Consider the following 15,656-nt stretch of genomic DNA (forward strand, 5'->3'; position numbering starts at 1 on the left):
AACCTCAACTCCGACGCCACCCCACCATGTACAAGGCGGTGAATACTCTGTGGGGAAAATAGCTAATCAGTGCCTCAACTCTCATTGGCAGAAATAGCGGCGAGATCGGACTTTTCCACTATGGGGGGGTAATTTTAACATTGAGTCATCGTGTCTTTCATTCTCCAACTCTTTCAAACATACTGCAATTATGGCTGTGGGAACGGCCTCTTTGCAGGACCGTCTGGAGACATGGGCACAAAGGTTGAAGAACCTGACTGTCTCTCCATTGACTCGCGATTATCCCGATACACAAAAGACCGACAGCAAGAGAGTCATTGAAGCCTTCGAGTCTCTTCAACTCCCCAAGGCGAAGCTTACAGGCTCATCATCCAGCTTCATTGCTTTCTTGACTGCCTTTATTATCCTGGTAGCGCGGTTGACTGGTGACGAGGACATCGCTGTGGGCACAAACTCCAACGAGGATGGTCGTGCATTCGTCATTCGGGTTCCCATTGATACCTCGGAGTCTTTCGCCCAGCTTTATGCCAAAGTAGACAAGGTATTTATATATGTTTCTTGCCGTAGTGTTTACTGCTAATGGTCTTGCAGGCATATAAGGAGGGCTCTTCCCAAATCGTGCCCTTGGGCAGCCTTCGCTCGTACATCCAAGAGAAGTCCAAGTCCGAACGCACCCCAGTCCTCTTCCGATTCGCCGCATATGATGCCCCTGCTTCCTCGCAAGATTACCCTGCGAACACCTTTGATACTACTGATTTGGTGGTTAACGTTGCACCTGGCTCAGCTGAGGTCGAATTGGGCGCATACTACAATCAGCGCCTTTTCTCAAGTGCTCGTATTGCTTTCATTTTGAAGCAACTAGCCAGTATTGCTAGCAATGCCGCCGCCAATCCGGATGAGGCTATCGGACGTATCGACTTGATGACCGAAGATCAGCGCGCACTCTTGCCCGACCCAACGTGCAACTTGAACTGGTCTAACTTCCGTGGTGCCATCCACGACATTTTTACCGCCAATGCGGAACGCCACCCAGAAAAGCTGTGTGTAGTTGAAACCCAGTCAAGCAGCTCCCCTCACCGCGAGTTCACCTATCGCCAAATCAATGAGGCGTCCAACATTCTCGGACATCATTTAGTACGATCTGGCATTCAGCGGGGCGAGGTTGTCATGGTCTATGCCTACCGTGGTGTGGATCTGGTGGTTGCTGTCATGGGCATTTTGAAAGCCGGTGCGACTTTCTCCGTTATTGACCCTGCCTATCCTCCGGAACGTCAGAACATCTACCTTGATGTTGCCCGTCCCCGCGCTTTGGTGAACATTGCCAAGGCCACAAAGGATGCAGGTGAACTTTCGGATATCGTGCGTACTTTCATTGACGAGAATCTTGAGCTCCGCACTGAAATTCCTGCACTTGCCCTACTCGATGATGGAACTCTCGCCGGTGGATCCATAAATGGCCAGGATGTCTTCGCCAACGACGTCGCGCTGAAGTCCAAGCCTACTGGTGTCGTCGTTGGTCCTGATTCTATTCCGACCCTGTCTTTCACGTCCGGCTCGGAAGGCCGGCCGAAGGGCGTTCGTGGCCGACACTTCTCTCTGGCTTATTATTTCCCTTGGATGTCTGAGACTTTCAAACTCACCCCAGACGAGAAGTTTACTATGCTGAGTGGCATCGCTCATGATCCTATTCAGAGAGACATTTTCACCCCGCTCTTCTTGGGTGCTCAACTCCTGGTGCCCGCTCGTGAGGATATCCAAAACGAAAAGCTTGCCGAATGGATGCAGAAGTACGGTGCTACCATTACTCACCTTACGCCTGCTATGGGTCAAATCCTTGTCGGTGGTGCCTCTGCCCAGTTCCCTGCTCTTCACCACGCCTTCTTTGTGGGTGACATTCTGATTAAGCGAGACTGCCGCTCACTCCAGGGACTTGCGCCCAATGTCAGCATTGTGAACATGTACGGAACAACCGAGACCCAGCGTGCTGTCAGCTACTATGAAATCCCTAGCTACGCCAGCAACGAGGGCTACCTGAACAATATGAAAGATGTCATTATGGCTGGTCGCGGAATGTTGGATGTGCAGATGCTGGTTGTCAACCGCTATGACCCCACTCGTCTCTGTGCTATTGGAGAGGTCGGCGAGATCTATGTTCGCGCAGGGGGTCTTGCAGAGGGCTACCTTGGCTCCCCGGAACTGAGTGCGAAGAAGTTCCTTAACAACTGGTTTGTTAACCCTGAGATCTGGGCGGAAAAAGATCAAGCCGAATCCAGGAATGAGCCCTGGCGTCAATTCTACGTTGGTCCGCGTGATCGCCTTTATCGCAGTGGTGACCTAGGCCGTTACACGCCATCTGGAGATGTTGAATGTTCTGGCCGCGCCGACGATCAAGTGAAGATTCGTGGTTTCCGTATTGAGCTTGGAGAGATCGACACCCATCTCTCTCAGCACCCACTGGTTCGTGAGAACGTGACCTTGGTGCGAAGAGATAAAGACGAGGAGCCCACATTGGTCAGCTACTTTGTACCTGATATGAACAAGTGGGCCTCATGGTTGGAGAGCAAGGGCCTTAAGGATGATGACTCTGACTCCGAGGGTATGGTCGGTCTGTTGCGACGCTTCCGTCCTCTCCGTGATGATGCTCGTGAGCATCTCCGGACTAAGCTCCCTACATACGCAGTGCCGACCGTTATCATTCCCCTCAAGCGCATGCCTCTGAACCCGAACGGCAAGATCGACAAGCCCGCGCTTCCTTTCCCAGATACTGCAGAGCTGAGCGCCGCTGCACCCCGCCGCGCCTCGTCTGCATTGCAGGCCCTCTCTGAAACTGAGCAGACTCTGGCTCAAGTCTGGGCCAAGCTCATTCCCAATGTGACTTCTCGCATGATTGGCCCGGATGACTCCTTCTTTGATCTCGGCGGCCACAGTATCCTCGCACAACAAATGTTCTTCGAGCTTCGCCGTAAGTGGCGTGTTATTGATATCAGTATGAATGCTATCTTCCGCAGCCCGACCCTCAAGGGCTTTGCCAGCGAGATCGACCGCCTGCTAGCAATGGAATCATTCGCAACTAGCGATGACAAGACTCTAGCTGTGCAGGCTGCCAATGAGCCGGACGACGAGTACTCCAAGGATGCCGTCCAGCTTGTGAATGAATTGCCTAAGACGTTCCCTCAGCGTACGGAGGCTATGCTCACTAGCGAACCCACAGTGTTCCTCACTGGAGCCACTGGTTTCCTAGGCGCACATATCCTCCGAGATCTACTTACCCGCAAGTCTCCTTCCACTAAGGTGGTGGCTCTGGTTCGGGCAAAGACCGAGGAGCTGGCACTCGAGCGACTTCGCTCCACTTGCCGCGCATATGGTTTCTGGGATGAAGCGTGGACTGCCAAGCTGCAAGCTGTCTGTGGTGATCTTGGAAAGCCGCAGTTTGGTCTTTCCCAGTCAGTATGGGACGACCTTACCAACCGCGTCGATGCTGTAATTCACAACGGAGCCCTTGTCCACTGGGTCTACCCCTATGCGACACTCAGACCGGCTAATGTCATGGGTACAATTGATGCCCTCAAGCTGTGCGCCAGCGGAAAGGCCAAGCAGTTTGCCTTTGTCAGTTCGACCAGTGCTTTGGATAAGGATCACTACGTCCAAGAATCCGAACGTATCATCGCCGCCGGTGGAAATGGTATCAGCGAAGACGACGATATGGAGGGCAGCAGAGTTGGCCTTGGAACCGGTTACGGACAAAGCAAATGGGCCGGTGAATACCTTGTCAAAGAGGCCGGCCGCAGAGGCCTGAGGGGAACCATTGTTCGCTCCGGATATGTTCTTGGTGATTCGGTCACCGGAACTACCAATACTGATGATTTCCTCATCCGTATGCTTAAGGGCTGCATTCAAATTGGCCTTCGCCCGAATATCTTCAACACCGTGAACATGGTGCCTGTTGATCATGTGGCTCGTATTGTCATTGCCACTGCCTTCCACCCACCTGCCACAGGCGTCAACGTCGCCCATGTTACCGGACACCCTCGTTTGCGCTTTAACCAGTTCCTTGGTGCGCTCGAGCTCTACGGATACAATGTCCCTCAGGTTGACTACGTGCCTTGGTCTACTTCCCTTGAGCAGTATGTCAACGACGGCGAGCACAATGACAAGGAGTCTCAGCATGCTCTGTAAGTCCCTCACTTTGCTCAGCCCCTTAATGGATGAATACTGACCTTATTTAGTATGCCCCTTTACCACTTCGTTACCTCAGACCTTCCCTCCAACACCAAGGCCCCCGAACTGGATGATGTGAACGCAGCGACCGCTCTGCGTGCCGATGCCACCTGGTCGGGCGTTGACGCATCAGCCGGTGCTGGCGTGACTGAGGAATTAGTTGGCTTATATGCCTCATACCTTGTCCAAACCGGTTTCCTGCCCGCGCCGACGGTTGCTGGAGCCCGCCCTCTGCCTGCTGCTCAGATCAGTGAGGAACAGAAGAAGACTCTGTTGAGTGTCGGTGGCCGTGGCGGTACATCTTAAGAAATTTATAAAAAGATCTCATGTACTTATTCTGATTTTATAAAAGCAATTGCATTTCCAAGCTCCCCAAAAAATGTGTAGTAAATTGAGCCATCAAAGACGAGGCTTGTATTTTGTATACAACCCTGATAGTACGGAGTCGTTCGATTCTTCACGAAAAAGCCCGATTCGCGGATCTGCCCGTTCTGTGATACTCGGACTCACCGTTTGGCTCCCCGCTCTTTATTTACTCCTCTTGAGAGTTTATATAGTCCCCAACATATCTTCTGTCTTTCTTTCTTCTGTATCTCTCTCCATTAGTATTCCATCATGTCTGAAGGTAAGTGTGAGAGTGTTTATGCGCGTCCTTGGCAATTCAACTTCCCCGTCAGTTTTTCCCGCTTTCTCTCTTATCGGTCATTCAACCCGAAACTGTCGGAGCTCTGTGAGAAGTACCACGCATCGGTTGTTGGGATTAGTTATCTCCCTAATCGTCTGTGTAGTCCTCTGGTCTCCCTCAGTCGGCGGTTCCCTTCCCCAATCCCTATCATAGCCCACCTACCTCCTTTTCCCCCTCCATGAGTGCTGCAAGACTCACCGGGCGAACTGCCTGACTCACCGGGAGAACGGGACTCATTGCGCGTGCAGCGGGGGACTCGGCGATTCCCGGGACTCACCTGGTTCCCTGCCCATGACCCTGTCTCGAGTGACGCACAGCATGACCGCTCTGTCAGCACCTCACACCAAGCCCCTCTCAACATCCATACTCCTATCCTGCGCCAGTCGTCAAGACACTAACGCAGAATCACCCTCGAGCCTGGCCTGAACACACGTCCCCCAAAACCCAAAACCCAAAACCAAAGACACAGACTGACATCGCCCGTGCGTCTCTCACAGATCGATATGCAACAGGCCTGCGCCTGAACAAGGAATGGGCTGCACAGACAGCCCGCAACCAACCCGAGCTTTTCCCCACCCTTGCCTCCGGCCAAACGCCGCAGATCCTGTGGATCGGGTGCTCCGACTCTCGCTGCCCGGAAACCACCTTCCTAGGCCTCGAGCCCGGCGACGTCTTCGTGCACCGCAACATCGCCAACGTCCTCCACCCTGGCGACCTCAGCTCCTCCGCCGTTATCGAATACGCCGTGCAATACCTCCGCGTCAACCACGTCGTGGTGTGCGGCCACACATCCTGCGGTGGCGTGGCGGCTGCCCTGGGCAACAAGAACCTGGGTATTTTGGACCCGTGGCTGTTCCCCCTTCGTCAGCTGCGTGAGCGCAACCTTAAACTTCTGCAGTCCATGCCTAGCGAAGAGGCGGCGGGCAAACTGGCTGAATTGAACGTTCGCGAGGGCTTAAACATTGTCAAGCAGAAGAGTGTTGTTTTGAATGCGATTCGGGAGCGAGGGCTCCAACTCCATGGCCTGATTTATGATGTTGGATCGGGTGTGCTCAGTGAGCTGGACACTGAGGACTCGGAGGAAGTTATCAGGGCTCGTCTGACGGCTTTCCACACGGAATGAGTTAGCGGGGTTTGTTCGGGGTTTGGGAACTTTTCGGCCGAAGGCCAACTCATTGCGAATCTAGCGTAAAGTCATACATAACTAGAACATCTCTAGATAGAATATTTCTAGATAGAGTGGAAGTGTGTTTGATGCATTGATGAGACATAGATGTTATACAAAAAGATTCTCTTTCTTTCCCTGGGAGATTGGGACTCTCACAACTTGAAAGATCGTATGGCATGATGTGTGGAGCAAGGGAGATCCGCAATTGCCAACGAGGTCAACGATGAACGCCCACGACCAATCAGTGTCCAGGTGTGAGACACCTTGGTATAGTGTCTGGGTCCAATCAGAGACCTTTTAAGGCGTTTAGGGCTCTGTACGAAGGATGTTCTCTATAATCTTTCTATAATCTTGCCAAGCAGCTCAACTTGTATGCCGGGTAGCAAATTGTAAGGACTAGGTATCTTTTATATAGCAACTCCATACAAAAGGTACATAGGCACAACATAACGCATTATTGCACTTCGCATCTACCTAGTTTTCTTACCTTTCCAGTTCTCTTTATTGTACCCCAATGGTGATCCAAGATAATGTCGATGCGTCTATAACTACCTAGGTACACCCATGGATATGTAGGTATCACCTAAGCCTCTCACCAACAATGGTGGAATAAAAGAATAATACCAGTGATATTCTAGTACATCTTAGAAACACTAACAAACACATGTGTAGAAGAAGGTGTAATAGTAACATAAGACGTGGGACGTAGGCAAACATCTAAGGGTAATTCCTTCCAACCTTGGTTCCTTCTCTGAGTACTTGAGTCTCCCTCTGCCTTCTTCTCACTGAAACTTTTTTCTTCCCCTTCCAATTCTCTGTTGACATCCATCATCCATCATCCATCTTCCATCTTCCATCTTCCATCATGGCGATCGATATCTCAGATGGAGCTGGTAAGTCTATCAAATCTCTGACACTAGAATATCATTCACCTCATGCTAATGATCAAAGCTACTGGTGGTAGTATCACAATGCCCGAGGCCATGGATATACAGTATGAGCCTGCTGGCACCCTCTGTGATTTCCGCACCCTCTACCAGACAATGCCCGATGGTTGTGGCATGAACTCATGGACCAAAGAAGTACCCGCCGACTTGCCTGATACCGTCGAGGATGCAGAGTCGGCACAATACGCACTTCTCGTGAGAAAAAAGAAATGCTACGATGGACGCAGGAGTCTGTCCATTCACTCCATTGTGGTGCAAAGCGAGCGTCTCAAAGAGTTCTTGAAAAAGGCACTGACAGATTATCCTGGTATCACAACGACCTTGAAGCGGCTCGAGGTCACATCTCCTTTCCGGCCTTTTGTTCATCGATGGGAAGCGATCACCAAATTGCGAGATGAAGAGCAGGACCCGACAACCAAGGCTCATGTGGATATGTTCTACCGTATCATGGATGAGGAACTCAGAGATCTGATTGACCGCAAGAATGACCTGGTTGCCAAAGGGGTCATCACTCACGACTTGGCTTGGACGATCCTGGAACCTCAAGGTGTGGTCCTTTCTTCGAGTGGTGGAGCACTACGCGCCTATTCGTTCGCGCGAGCATCATCGGAACTTGAAGCATCCGCAACTGATTATTTCGCGGTCGAATACGTTGACTTTGACGGAAGCAAGTTCGGATACATATCCTCGTTGATTACAATACCCTATTTCCCGGGCACTACACCAATTACCTCGCTGCCTATCTATCCACTCAGATATCACCCCGAAAAGGATACTGTCCAAGAGTTGTTGATCTCACGGGGCAAGAAGTGGGAAGCGTACAAGGGGTACCATTTCAAATCCTATGAACCTTCAAGCAGCACGGACTCCAAAAGTCAGGATGGCAATTCCAAGAGTCGCGTCATCATTGACATGGAGGCATACAACGAGCACAATTCTCGCATGCGGTCAGCAAGGGATATTGACGGGGAATTGGATGATGCACAATGCCTCATCGCGACCCCAATGCTCCATGGATATTCTCTGAATGACAAGGAATGGGGTACTTTCCACGTGGATCATCTGAGAGACATTGAGTGGGATGATAAGGCCTTTGAGTCACTAGTCCTACCGCGCGAGCAGGAAGGGCTCAAGGAGGTGATATTGGCCGTTGCAAAGGCTCAATCCAAGAAAGTGGATGCATTTGACGATGTCCTTCGGGGAAAAGGCCAGGGTTTCATTATGCAGCTCAGCGGTCCCCCAGGAGTCGGAAAGACCCTTACTGCCGAAAGCGTTGCCGAGGTCATGAGGGTTCCTCTTTATGTCATGAGTGCGGGAGACCTTGGAGTTGACGCTGGAGAGTTCGAAACCAAATTGCAAAGCATCCTGCAGCTGGTTCCTAAATGGGGCGCTGTTCTTTTGCTTGATGAGGCTGATGTCTTCATGGAAGCCCGTGATTCAAACAATCTCAATCGCAATGAGCTTGTCTCCATCTTCTTGAGAATGCTTGAATACTACAAAGTAAGTTCCAACCTTTGGATCATTAAGGCCGGAAGATATGTGGGAAAGATACTCAAAAGTTACATGTTACTGATCTTCCATCTTTCTCTTCAGGGTATTCTCTTCTTGACCACCAACCGTACACAGAATATCGATCCTGCCTTCGAATCTCGGATCCACCTTTCCCTCACCTACAGGGAGCTCGATGCAGAATCCAGGCGCCAGGTTTGGACACAGTTCCTAAGCCGCTCATTGAACATTGAGGCCCTCACGGATGAACAACTTGACCAGGTAGCCAAGTTGCAATTGAACGGTCGCCAGATCAAGAATGTGATCAAGACAGCCGGTCTCTTGGCGTGGTCCAAAGGGCGTGAGGTTCGGTTTGAAGATCTGAAGATGGTGCTTGCTCTGAGGGATCTGCAAAAGTAATGCCGGGTGAGACAAGGGGGCGTACTTCATACTCCGTATTGATAATGAGATAGTAGCTAGCTAGTAGCAGTGCAGAGACGACTTGATATTCGAATTCCAGGAAGAAGTTCATTTTATGGCTCACTCTTATAGCTCTAGACGGCGTATACAGATCTGTGCCTTCCCTTTCCCAGTTAGTTGTACCGCTCCCGATTTAGCGGCCCAATACACCTACTGAAGTGGAAGATACCTTGGTGAGCCTTACAGTGGTATCCATGGATTTCCACTTATTTTCCATGAAAGTGGATCCAACAGTAACCTTGGAAGTATAGGAATATGAAGTCAGGGGCGCGCCGAGTCATTCTGTTGCCTGAAATACGAGGCTCTAGAGTTGTGGACGGCCCACTCCTTTGGGTCCTCTGTTGCGCATTCCAGAATATCCGCATAACTCTGCCCATCACAATTCTTCGCTTCTCGGTTCGCCCCTAATCCACAGAGCTTCTCAATTGCACGAACTTGGCGGTTTCGTGCGGACTTGTGTAGGGGTGTTTCGTGAGTGAAGGTATCCCTAGCATCCAAGTCGGCGCCGAAGCTCACGAGCAATCCGATACCAGGGATCCATCCCGCCGCAGCAGCTAAATGCAGAGGCGTTATATCTTCCACCATCAGCACATTAGGATCAGCCTGGGCTTCAAGTAGCATTTTCGTGATCCGAAGTGATTGCAAAGCCACGGCGAAATGGAGGGGTGCTTTCTCCTCGGGATATATTAAGTGAACATTTAGGAGAGCTCCGCTGGCGATTAATAGCTGCACCAGTCGAATGCGTTTAGCAAACACAGCCTCGTGCAAAGATGTCCAGCCCTAAGAGGATATGCAAGTAGCACTGTAGAACAATTTCCCAGCGGAAGAAGGTAAGGGACTCACGTCGTAGTAGCTCTGCGCATTCACGTCTGCCTTTTTCGACAGCAATAGCTTGACGATTTCAATATGATTCCCACAAGATGCCTCTTGTATTGGGGCTCGACCGGCTGTTCTCCTCGCATTTGGGTTGGCGCCATACTGCAAGAGCAGCTCGACAACTTGCTTATGCCCCTTTCTTGCTGCCCAGTGCAAGGGGGTAATTCCACTGCAATGATGGGGATTGTGGCCTCCGGCCCAGCCACTGACACTGTACTGACGAGCCGATACCGAAGCGCCTGCTTCAAGTAGTAACTTTGTGATTTCACATTCCTGCTTCTGCGGTGTGAGAAAGTGCAGTTCTACCTTTTCGACCCCGAACGTCCACGTCCACATGTTGGACGACTGCTTTCACGACAAACTTTGAGTTGCCATCGATCCCGATCTTCAATTCTCTGGCTAGTTTGATTCTGGTTTGGATGCCGGTCTTTGGCTTTTCCCTTCTTGCAATTGAACGTTCTATGGGTTTCTTGGCTGGTGATTCATCTTGCTGGACGTCGACAATGGAGGTAGCATAACTGCTTAACGCTGAACCCGCGTCGTCGTTAAAGTCATGGTTTTGGGCTATGACCCTGCTTTCGCTCTTTATAGTCGACTGCTTAAGTGCCAGAAGCCTGCCATAGATAAGCCATATATTCCTACTGACACATGGAATGCAAGGAACGAATATCAAAGCAAATGAAGTGAAGTAACTCTTGCCACTTCCATCATGCAACGTACAATGTGATACTCCCCATAGCATCCCCGAACGTGGCTTTCGTACGTTCCAACTCAAGGGCCGACGCAAAGACCTCCTTCCGCTTAAAAAACCAGCTCACATTCCCGCTTCTCATCCGCAATCGCTCAACTGAAATGGGATGGCCAGCTTCCGAGTCTTGTCTAGAAACCTGAAGCGAAGAAATATCTGCTCTGAGGTGCGGAGTTTATCTTTCGTTCGACTCAGCGCAGCACGGCAATTGGAGATAGGATCGATCAATGTCTTCAGCGCGCTTTCTATCTCCACATCCCTATCAATAGCCGCTTTCACACTGGCGCTGCCTAATGATGTTTCGAGATTATGGAATAAGGTGCAAAACGCGCGCACGTCTCTACTCAGCATGCTAATCTCTTGGGGCGCATTGTGAATAACGGAGAAGAACTCGTACACTTGGAGAGCTGTTGTCGCAGCTGCCTGGGTTAATTGTAGAACTGCCGCGACGGTACCAACTACCTCGGCCATTTTGGGGAACGTAGTCGATATAACCGGTTTGGGATGTCAATTTCTTTCTCCGGGTAACGTGTCACAAGTTTCGCGTCCACAGACTTAGAGCAAAAGCGTTGAAGTCGAGCGCTCACGTTCGTATTAGAGGATGACTAACACTTGGCCCCGGGGGCCAGGGGTGGAGAATACAGAGGGACCTCCAAAATATTCCATTGTACATCGAAGTTACAAATGGAAATCCTTTCTGGCCTCAAAGGAGCATTATCGTCCATCTATAGGTCCTCGGATTCTAGATGTGATTTCCAATATGTTGATACACAAGTGCCAAGGTGTGTGTGGGATGTGTTGCACTCGGTGCCGCCCGCTTGCCGCCAACAGGTCCGAGTACAAGGCTAAGCAGGCAACACCCAAAACACATCAGCCAAGACTTTCACTTCTCCGGTTACCGTCGATACAGCAGTTCGCTTAGAGGATATGGATTTCAGTCCCAATGTTCGAATGTTCCAACAAATACTTCCGGCTGTCCCCGGGGACCCGTTCCCCCTGAACGCCTATAGGGCTACGGGGCTCGTCGTATTCGGATACACAGACACAGGCCCACTCCGTTCCATACGAGAATACGTTGAACTTGCAATGTCAAGACAATGCTAATGTGACCTCTTAAGGCTGAATGACATTTCCCCGGACCGCCGATCCTTGTCGGGAAGAAAAAAATAGTACACAAGATCACCAATCACACTACACATCAAAACACCCATCATCTCCAAGGCTGAGGCAAAGGCCCCCTGGCTCAGGTCCACCTTGTGTTGGCTAGTGCACCCGCACGATCCGGCTGTCTTATAATTATAATCCAATCCAGTCGATGTGGCGCTCTCATGCCACAACTCCGATAGTATGCTGTTGTGGAGCACGCGAGCAATCAATTTCTTTAACTCCCTATTTTTCTCGTCTTTTCCCTCTTTTTCCTGACCCTTACATTGTACAGTGAGTATAAACGGATTGAAAAACAGTCCGTCTCGAAAGATTCCTCATGTTGGCCGCGTTTTACGTCGGGCCATTATGATCGTCACTCGTTTTCATCATCCGCAGCGCTTGATTTTGTCTATTCTGGTGCTTTCCGGTCTCTGCTCCAAGTTGCTTCATATATATCAACATCGGTCTCTTCCTTTGGGCCTTTTGGCCCTCTACTTTCCAACATTCTTTATCCAGGAGGTTCTCTTATTCGTTGCAGTATGGATTCTCTTATATATAACATCCGGTCGGTGGTCAGTGGTTGCCGTTATCATTTCAGCGATTGTCGCGTGGGTTCACCTTTTCGTAAATGATATGGACAACTATGTTGACTTTTACCCTCAGATGCATTGATTTATTAGCAACGTCCTCGCAAATTAGTTTCTATTCTCAGACCGGCAGCGAAATTCGATGGGATGCAGCCAGGTCCGTGGGCGCCAGTCGGCAGGGAATGAAGTTAATATTGAGCGGGCTGGTGCCTATGGCTGCCACTACAACAGTCATCACGGTGGCTTCCTGGCTTTCGGCTCAAGGGATCTGGAATCTCATGACCCGCTGGCTATGCTCACTCGCCAATATCGGAGACACCAAGACTTACACCATGTTAACGGGCCCCTCGGATCTGAGAAGTTTGGTATCGAATAGATCTCGGTTGTGGACGCTTGTGGGCACCGGAATAACGATCGGACTCTGGCTGATCCGGCCGTCAATCCCATACAATCATATGACAGGAGCTCTACCCTTCACCATGCTCGGTGAGCAGTCTCGGGCTCGTCGGATGACCATTGAAACATTTCCATTACCTGAATTGCTGGCGGAGGAATATTGGGAGCCTGCAAATGGGCACTACAAGGGGTGGGCACCCACATTGGACGACTCAGGTAACACTGCCTATGGAAATAATAAGCCAGCCTGGGCGCGAGGCCCTCTTCCTGCTGCGTTTGAGAGATGGATTGTGAATCTCGATTCGAACGCGCCCGAAACGAGCTTGGAGGCGTCTAATTCGACCGTTCAAAGCGTGTTCAAGAGAGACGAAAACGAATCCGATTCTGGAAGTCAGAACAAGACAGTTGAACCGCGACATTACTTCTATAATCCTGTTCACGATCCCATGAGGATAAGCAACCTTGATCTGGAACCACTTGGCCCTCTGCAAGAGGCTCTGAAGGACCATCCCATTCCGATCAACCACATTGTCTTTGTGTTCTTGGAAAGCGGCAGGAAGGATCTGTTCCCGCTCAAAAATGATTCCCACTTGTACACCCAAATTCGCGAATCGTATGAATTATTCGGAGAAGAGGACGAAGCCGATCTACACGACAAACTGTCTCAGATAACCCCCGTGGCAGAGATGCTTACAGGGGAGCAATCCGGCTTTGGCTCCTCAGTTAACTCAACGAATTCCGGGCTAGGTGGTCTCAGCTTCGACGGGATATTATCGGGGAGCACTCTCTCTGCTAAATCGCGTCTTGTCAACTACTGCGGTCTTGGGCCGCTCCCGGTGGACTTTATGCATGAAAATGATATAATTCCATACCAGCCGTGTCTGATGCACATCATGGATCTGTTCAACCAGCGAAAGAATTCCTCTAGCTCTGGAAATTCCACCAACGGTCACCTGGAACGGGAGTGGGAAACCATCTATGCGCAGTCTGTCACTGGGGAGTTTCAGGCACAAACTCGGCTTATGGATCTGCTCGGTTTCAAGCAGACATTGTATTCAGAAGACATTGATGTGGAGGACGCGAAATATTTCCATGAGGATATGGAAAAGATCAACTATTTCGGGTACGTTGTCGAGCAGGATTCCTGCAGCTGTTCTTCGTGTGTAGATACTAACTTGGCCCAGTTATGCCGAAACTGAGGCCCGCCCCTACATCAAAGACATGATCGACGAAACACTTCGTCAGAACAAGAGACTCCTCCTTTCGCATTTCACCAGCACCACTCACCACCCTTGGGGTACACCCGAAGGCTGGAACCGAGATCAATATTTCGGTGATCTTCACAAATCACAACACGAACTTATGGATGACTTCCTCAACGCAAACCGCTTCGTCGACGCTTGGCTCGGGGAGTTGATGGGAATGCTAGACGAGGCAGGTATTGCCAACGAGACCTTGACGGTCTTCGTGGGAGACCAGTACGTATAACTTCCAAATGGCCAACCCACCTTACCAGCCTGACCTCTAACCAACGAAACAGCGGCCAAGCATTTGGAGAAGACTGTCCCGTCACAGGAACCTACCACAACCCACACGTCAGCAACTTCCGCGTACCTCTAGTGTTCCACCACCCCTTATTACCCCGCATGCACCTTAATGTCAACGGCAGCGCCGTATCCATCCTCCCCACGATCCTCGATCTCCTCGTGAACACCAATTCCCTCAACGCGGACGACACAGAAATCGCTCTGGATCTGATGAACGAGTATGAGGGCCAGTCCCTCATCAGGCCATACCGCACCTCGCACAATGGCCGCGAAGCCTGGAACATGGGCGTCATTAATGCCGGTGGCTCGATGCTGAGTGTTGGCTCCGCTGCTGTGCCCTGGCGCCTCAACCTACCATTGAACAATGACTTCGAGTACCGGTTCACGGACTTGAATAAGGACCCGTACGAGCTTGAGCCTGTGACGGGCTGGACTATGGGGTCGCTTGCTGCGGAGGTGCATTTCAAACATGGGCCTGAGGCTTTTGATTGGGCTCAGAAGGCCGAGAAGGTTGGCCTTTGGTGGGTTGCGGAGCGGAAGAAGCTTTGGCATTATCGTGATCCTGATGAGTGAGGTGCTGTTGACGATAGTGGACAGCTCGTCTTTTGTTTTCTCTTTTTGGTCCTTGGAGCGACTTGCATAGCATGCATTTTTGGGGTATGTGGCTTTTTGGTTTTCTCTTTTTGAAGCGGTTCATGTTTATTGGTGTAAGATAGTGTGGTTCCCTTCCTCTGTATAATATCTGGGTTGGGTAGACCTGCTGTACATAAAAAAGATATGATTTGTGCCATTTCTATTCATATCCATTCTAGGCCACTATTATCATATGGAATAGTCAACACATCAGAACAGTCACTATCGTTGTACTGTTCAATTAATATACCATGTCGCATCTATAGAAGTCAGTCTGGCAGTATCTAAGGCGGTAAGCCCCTCGGAAATGCAGATCTTCCCGTTATGGAAGTGCCAGGTATGTGGACAATCATACCAAAGATTCGGAGAATTATGCTTATGTAGCTAAAATCGTGAGGCTAAACACTTGAAGTCCAATGCTAACAATTTGATGCTTCATTTCCAAGGTTGTTGCCGTATAGACGGTGACATTACCAACAGGCAAGAAGTGCTGACGAGGCCTTACGGATTTTGCGGTCCACTTGAAGATCTTCATTAAGCCTGACGGGAAGAAAGCACCACATTTCTCCGTTTCAAACCCCCTCGCGGCGTCAGAGGATCCAATTATAACAGCCTTTGCTTGGCCCTTCCGCCCCTGCCATTCGCCCACGGGTCTTGGCGTCTCCTTCGATCCGCACATAACATTGCCTTGTCTAGACCCCAGCGATAGTCCCCTTTCCTTTTCTCTTCTTCATGAC

At 50.5% G+C, this 15,656-nt stretch overlaps 6 protein-coding genes across 6 annotated transcripts; 4 read left to right on the plus strand and 2 right to left on the minus strand.

Annotated features, from left to right (window-relative positions):
• Positions 1-26: 26 nt before the first annotated feature.
• aarA (L-aminoadipate-semialdehyde dehydrogenase) lies at positions 27-4,524 on the plus strand (the record flags this gene model as incomplete). The annotated part of the gene is made up of 4 exons (XM_002564615.2): positions 27-38; positions 98-541; positions 592-4,172; positions 4,227-4,524. 4 exons carry the CDS (start codon positions 27-29, stop codon positions 4,522-4,524), a joined length of 4,335 nt encoding a protein of 1,444 aa, XP_002564661.2.
• Positions 4,525-4,833: 309 nt separating this feature from the next.
• Positions 4,834-6,026, plus strand: N7525_005599 (carbonic anhydrase; the record flags this gene model as incomplete). Its single annotated transcript, XM_061213450.1, has 3 exons — positions 4,834-4,843; positions 5,129-5,232; positions 5,307-6,026. 3 exons carry the CDS (start codon positions 4,834-4,836, stop codon positions 6,024-6,026), a joined length of 834 nt encoding a protein of 277 aa, XP_061070471.1.
• Positions 6,027-6,936: 910 nt separating this feature from the next.
• N7525_005600 (ATP-binding protein) lies at positions 6,937-8,926 on the plus strand (the record flags this gene model as incomplete). Its single annotated transcript, XM_002564613.1, has 3 exons — positions 6,937-6,964; positions 7,023-8,518; positions 8,612-8,926. The coding sequence occupies 3 exons, from the start codon at positions 6,937-6,939 to the stop codon at positions 8,924-8,926; spliced, it is 1,839 nt and encodes a 612-aa protein (XP_002564659.1).
• Positions 8,927-9,247: 321 nt separating this feature from the next.
• On the minus strand, positions 9,248-10,198 carry N7525_005601 (ankyrin repeat domain-containing protein; the record flags this gene model as incomplete). The annotated part of the gene is made up of 2 exons (XM_061213451.1): positions 9,248-9,766; positions 9,830-10,198. The coding sequence occupies 2 exons, from the start codon at positions 10,196-10,198 to the stop codon at positions 9,248-9,250; spliced, it is 888 nt and encodes a 295-aa protein (XP_061070472.1).
• A 493-nt stretch (positions 10,199-10,691) lies between these two features.
• Positions 10,692-11,081, minus strand: N7525_005602 (uncharacterized protein; the record flags this gene model as incomplete). The annotated part of the gene is made up of 1 exon (XM_061213452.1): positions 10,692-11,081. The coding sequence occupies one exon, from the start codon at positions 11,079-11,081 to the stop codon at positions 10,692-10,694; it is 390 nt and encodes a 129-aa protein (XP_061070473.1).
• Positions 11,082-12,122: 1,041 nt separating this feature from the next.
• Positions 12,123-14,859, plus strand: N7525_005603 (uncharacterized protein; the record flags this gene model as incomplete). The annotated part of the gene is made up of 4 exons (XM_061213453.1): positions 12,123-12,364; positions 12,420-13,862; positions 13,924-14,217; positions 14,280-14,859. 4 exons carry the CDS (start codon positions 12,123-12,125, stop codon positions 14,857-14,859), a joined length of 2,559 nt encoding a protein of 852 aa, XP_061070474.1.
• Positions 14,860-15,656: the final 797 nt, after the last annotated feature.

The sequence above is a fragment of the Penicillium rubens genome (genome assembly GCF_028828025.1).
Source record: "Penicillium rubens strain IBT 27055 chromosome Unknown utg000002l_segment0_segment0, whole genome shotgun sequence".
Lineage (NCBI taxonomy): Eukaryota > Fungi > Ascomycota > Eurotiomycetes > Eurotiales > Aspergillaceae > Penicillium > Penicillium rubens.